Source organism: Hevea brasiliensis, chromosome 1 (genome assembly GCF_030052815.1).
Source record: "Hevea brasiliensis isolate MT/VB/25A 57/8 chromosome 1, ASM3005281v1, whole genome shotgun sequence".
Lineage (NCBI taxonomy): Eukaryota > Viridiplantae > Streptophyta > Magnoliopsida > Malpighiales > Euphorbiaceae > Hevea > Hevea brasiliensis.
The window spans coordinates 3,784,374-3,790,283 of NC_079493.1; the positions used below are offsets into that span (position 1 = coordinate 3,784,374).

The 5,910-nt window shown below is 35.0% G+C and overlaps 1 protein-coding gene across 1 annotated transcript; it reads right to left on the minus strand.

Annotated features, from left to right (window-relative positions):
* Positions 1 to 299: 299 nt before the first annotated feature.
* On the minus strand, positions 300 to 5,347 carry LOC110667351 (ATP synthase subunit d, mitochondrial). Its single transcript, XM_021828162.2, has 5 exons — positions 5,032 to 5,347; positions 3,931 to 4,012; positions 3,341 to 3,405; positions 830 to 916; positions 300 to 721 (listed from the first exon to the last, which is right to left on the minus strand). Exons 1-5 carry the CDS (start codon positions 5,200 to 5,202, stop codon positions 620 to 622), a joined length of 507 nt encoding a protein of 168 aa, XP_021683854.2. The 5' UTR covers positions 5,203 to 5,347; the 3' UTR covers positions 300 to 619.
* Positions 5,348 to 5,910: the final 563 nt, after the last annotated feature.

Here is a 5,910-nt window from a genome sequence, read left to right on the forward strand (position 1 = left end):
CATCAATGATTTAGCTTTCTAGAGCTCAATCCACACAAATTTGTGATTGTGGTGTGTTTGTTGTCTTGTAATAATAATATCTCCATCTGTCACTGAACAACTCAAAATTATACATCAGCCAAATAATGAAGACAATAATAACAATAATAATAATGTAGTGTATAAAAAACAAATTTTCCATATTGCTTCCATGTTTTATCCTTCATCATGAAGGCTTAGTTATTGTTCAACCTAGATGATCCTACTCATCAACTCTAAAATGAAGAAAAGTAATAGCATTCTGCATGAAATATCATAAATTTAAAATAGACAGACCCTGCAAATTTAATATATTTCCACATATGATGAGCCTTATATAATGATTCAACTGAACAACTCAAAAGATATTCTCATTTTGGATGGGGCAAACATGTGTTCATACGTCCCATTTGACATGAAATATTAGCTAACTGATCATCACTGCTGCTTCATGGAGAGTCAAAACCAAAGCATGTTGTACTTGATAATTCCAAAAAGATCCAGACAATCAAATCACAAAGAAAATGCCTTTGTGGTTCTTATTCAGCAACCTTGACATCTTGGACAAACTGAAAGTTCCCTTTAAAATTCCCAGTGACAATCAATAACCCCAATAATCATTGCGGATTTCGTCATCAAACTTCTTCTTTAAATCAGGATGCTTCTCAAAGTATTCATCAGCGGTCATGGTACTGAGCTTTTTCTGTTAATTTGGCAACAAATCCGTGAGAATTAAATATAAGAAAATAGAACATTGTAAGTCTGAAAGATAGAACTAGACAAGGATAAAAATGAGCGGCATCCCCAGCACCTTCAAGTCTTGAACTTCTGCAATCTCCTTTTCTAGTCTTTCAGACTCCTTAACAGATTTCTCCTCAGCTTCTTTCAGTTCCACCAACTGTGGTCAATATGTTTAACTTCATTACATAAATAAAGGGCACAAAATGTAAAAATCTTCGAATATTACCAACATAAATGAAGGATATGAAATTTAATGTTCTTTGAACATTACTAGCACAAAATTTGACAAGCATAGAATGAACCATTTATTATGAACATTTGCATAAACTTAACTCAACTCAACTAAGCCTTCATCCCAAAAATTTGGGGTCGGCTATATGGATTCGCTTTCTCCACTCTGAACGATTTTGGGTTAAATCCTCAGAAATGTGTAATGCTTCTAGGTCATGTTGTACTACTCTTCTCCAAGTCAATTTAGGTCTACCCCTTTTTTTCTTTTTATCCTCTAACCTAATGTGCTCTACTTGTCTAACTGGAGCCTCCGTATGTCTACGCTTCACATGACCAAACCACCTCAATCTCCCTTCTCTCAACTTATCTTCAATTGGCACCACTCCTACCTTTTCTCTAATACTCTCATTACGGACTTTATCTAGTCTAGACTAAGCCTTCATCCCAAAAATTTGGGGTCGGCTATATGGATTCGCTTTCTCCACTCTGAACGATTTTGGGTTAAATCCTCAGAAATGTGTAATGCTTCTAGGTCATGTTGTACTACTCTTCTCCAAGTCAATTTAGGTCTACCCCTTTTTTTCTTTTTATCCTCTAACCTAATGTGCTCTACTTGTCTAACTGGAGCCTCCGTATGTCTACGCTTCACATGACCAAACCACCTCAATCTCCCTTCTCTCAACTTATCTTCAATTGGCACCACTCCTACATTTTCTCTAATACTCTCATTACGGACTTTATCTAGTCTAGTATGGCCACTCATCCACCTTAACATTCTCATCTCTGCAACTCTTATCTTAGATGCATACGACTCTTTCAGTGCCCAACACTCACTGCCATATAACATAGCCGGTCGTATGGCTGTACGATAAAATTTTCCTTTCAATTTATTGAGAATCTTACGATCACATAAAACTCCCGTGGCCCGTCTCCACTTCAACCATCCGGCTTTAATCCTGTAACTAACATCCTCCTCACATCCCCCATCTACTTGAAGAACTGAGCCTAAATATTTAAAGTGATTATTTGGGACAATATCACTCCATTCACACTAACTCCTTCTCTATCACCAGTTTGGCCTTCACTGAACTTGCAATGCATGTATTCTGTCTTCGTTCTACTTAACTTAAAACCCTTTGACTCTAGAGTACTTCTCCAAAGTTCTAGCTTTCTATTGACTCCTTCTCGTGTCTCATCTATCAGAACAATATCATCCGCAAACATCATGCACTAAGGAATACTCTCTTGTATATGTTTCGTCAGTTCATCTAAAACTAATGTAAAAAGGTAAGGGCTTATGGCTGATCCTTGGTGTAATCCAATTGAGATCGGAAAATCTCTTGTGTCCCCTCCCACTGTGCGCACAATAGTAGTTGCTCCTTCATACATATCTTTCAATACTTGTATGTACCTAATAGATACCCTCTTTTGTTCTAATACATTCCATAAGACCTCTCTTGGAACACTATCATAAGCCTTCTCCAAATCAATAAAAATCATGTGTAGATCTTTCTTCACATCTCTATATTTCTCCATCAAGCTTCTAATGAGAAAGATCGCTTCCATAGTTGAACGACCGGGCATGAAACCAAATTGATTGAGAGAGATAGAAGTATCATGACGTAGCCGATGCTCCACAACTCTCTCCCACAACTTCATAGTATGACTCATGAGTTTAATTCCCCTATAGTTTGAGTAACTCTGTATGTCTCCCTTATTTTTAAAAATAGGTATTAAAATACTCTTTCTCCATTCATCAGGCATTTTCTTTGAGTTTAGAATCTTATTAAATAATTTAGTTAACCATGCCACTCCAATATCTCCCAAATACTTCCACACTTCAATTGGTATTTCATCGGGTCCACAGGTTTTACTCACTTTCATTCCTTTAAGTGCTTCCTTTACTTCTAAAGATCTAATCCTTCTAGTATAATTCACATTCTTTTCTATTGTTCTATAATCTATATTCACACTATTACCATTTTGATTATTATTAAAGAGATCATTAAAATAATTTCTCCATCTTTCTTTAATGTCCTCATCTTTCACCAACATTTTTCCTTCTTTATCCTTAATGCACCTAACTTGAATGAGATCTTGACATTTCCTTTCTCTCCTCCTTGCTAATCTATAAATATCTTTCTCCCCTTATTTAGTTCCAAGTTTCTCATATGAACATTTGCATAATTTAGAAATTTTCTTAACTGGTTAACCTACATAATTTCTTCAACAAAATTACAAACAGAAAACGAGTTGCAGATCCTTCAGCCTCGAAAAAGTTTAGTAGAAGCTAAAGGAGGAAGTAGTAATGAAGTCACAGAAACTGCAAATAAATACTATTGATCATCACCAGAGAGTCAAACTTTGGTTTGTATTGAGGAGTGACCGTGTCCACATACTTGGGGATCTCAATGCCTGCAAAGTGATACACAACAATGCTAAGTTAAGCTGCAAGCAGGTCATCATACAAGAAAATTCCAATCAGCACGATGAGAATTTTGATTGAATATCTTCACCTCCAAAACTGTTTTACTTTCAGAATTTCCATTGAATAAAACACTCAAGTGCAATTATATAGAATGTAACACCTGTTTTCTAGTCCTAATCTTCAAAAACAGCAGCTTCAAATACCAAAAAATTTAAAATCATTAAGAGGAGCATTATCACAAATTTCCAGCAACACCTAAGCAAGTCATGTTTCAGGAAAAGAATATGAACTACAGGAATATTCATTAGAAGAAAATGCAATGGTTTTCCTAATTTACAAGGAATTAGGTGGGTAGTCCTCCAACAGCCAAGAAAGAACCATACTTTTGGATAATTTCCATCAGAAAGAATTTCAATTGCTATATAGAAACAAGATAGGTGACTACCACAAAAGTACAAAATATATTCGTTTATCCAACAACCTATTGAACAATAACCATGTAAAAGACATACTGTCATATGCTTCCTTGCACATATCGACCAAGCGAGAACCAATTCCCCTTCTATAATATTCCCACTCTATGGGTTCAGGTTCCTGCATAATTCAGACCAAAAAACACTAGATGTCATTTTTTTCTCAAAGATTACTGTCTTAGAATCAAAATGGCTTTGCAGATTGACATGTAATCTTTGAGAAATATATATATATATATATATATATATATATATATATATATATATATATATTATTAAAGCAACAAAAGAAAAAAAAATGTTGATAAGAAAACATGCCACTCAAAAAAAAAAAAGTTCATGGCACAACAATACTTGTATATTCTAGCCATTATGTGCAGATTAATGAGAAAAGATAATCACAAGAAACCATAAGGAATTATCACCTCTCTGGTCCAAGCCATTATGCTGGTCAAAAAGTCAAAAAAGAAATATATCTCATAACATGGGACTACAGTGAACCAAAAGGAATACTAACAGAAGTATAAAAAAGTTCAAAGTTCAAGTTTCACTGCAGAAAGAAGACTTCGATACATAGATTGTTGAACATATTATCAGGAACATGACTGTATTTTCTCATTAACTAAATTAAACACATTAAACCACCCCACACCACCCCCCACCAAAAAAAAAAAAAAATTCATATAAGCAAAATTAAGATTGGCCATATTTTACCTGAAACTTGCAAGGGTATTGCTTAAACAAGGCAATTATGAAGGAGGGTAAAATGGATATGCAAATTTTGATTGTATCATTGAATTTAAAAACATAAGTATTTCCAAGTTAATGCAAAAGCTAATGCTCAATAGAACCATTGAATTAGGAATTAAACGGACTCACAAAGACAAAAACAACTGAAACCTCAAGGTGACGTCATTACTTAGCCAGTAGTCGCATTGGTGCAATCCAATCCTAAAGATTTTTTTTTTAAAAAAAAAAGGAATGCTGACATGGAATAATAGATACAACAAATGTGATTCAGATCCAGCAAACCTGTTCCAAAAAGCCCTAGCTAAGTAGAGAACATAATTTATACTGTGTCCTTATCAACAAATCAAACCCTAAATTTTTAATTAGGAGAGAGAAAAGGGGGGAGGGGACCTGGCTGAACTTGGTTTGGAGCTGGGAATTGACTTCGTCGAAAGCTCGGCGTAGAGTGGCGAACTCCTTGCGAGCCTCGTCGGTGACGAGGAGCCTGGCCATACCATCCCAGTCTATGTTCTTTGATGCTTTGAAAGCCACATCCGTTATCTTCTTCCCAGCCCCACTCATCTTCTTCTTTTGCCCTCTCCCTCCCTAATTGATTGAGCTCTGAAATGAGGGGTAAAGTTTACTGTTCTTCTGGTTTTAGCAAATTTCAGAGTGGTTTTTGCTGCGTGCACCCCGAATTTTGCTACATACCCTACGGTTTTTGCACTTCCATTCAAGAGAGGCCATTTTTTTAAAAAAAATTTAAATATAAAAAATAAATAATTTTAAAATAAGGAAATAAAATAGACTCAATTTTAAAATTTATTTTAAAATTTTTAATTTTCTAAACCCATTCTACATGGTGCCTTGATCTGTAACGATGATATCTTGCTATTTTTAAGAAGCGTTATGCCTAGTTCCAAGCTCTGGTTCAGGAATATAGAATCATATTATCTGAGAAGAAGAGTCACTTGACCCAAGTTAATATTGAATTTCCCAATATTTAATTTTTGAGAATGCAATTTGAAGATGAAAAGTATCATCATGGATTTCACATTGCTCAAGAGTTATTAAAATTTCTAGATAAGGATATGACTACCAAACAAATCCAATAATTTTTTGGAATTGCCAATTATCTGAGAAACTTTATTCCACATGTATCCAAATATACTTTCCTCCTGTCAAGATGCTGAAAAAACAAGCCCCTCCTTGGAGCATGGCACAAACGACAGTTATCCAGACACTGAAAAGAATCACATAAGATCTATCTCCCTTAAAGATTCCTAGCAT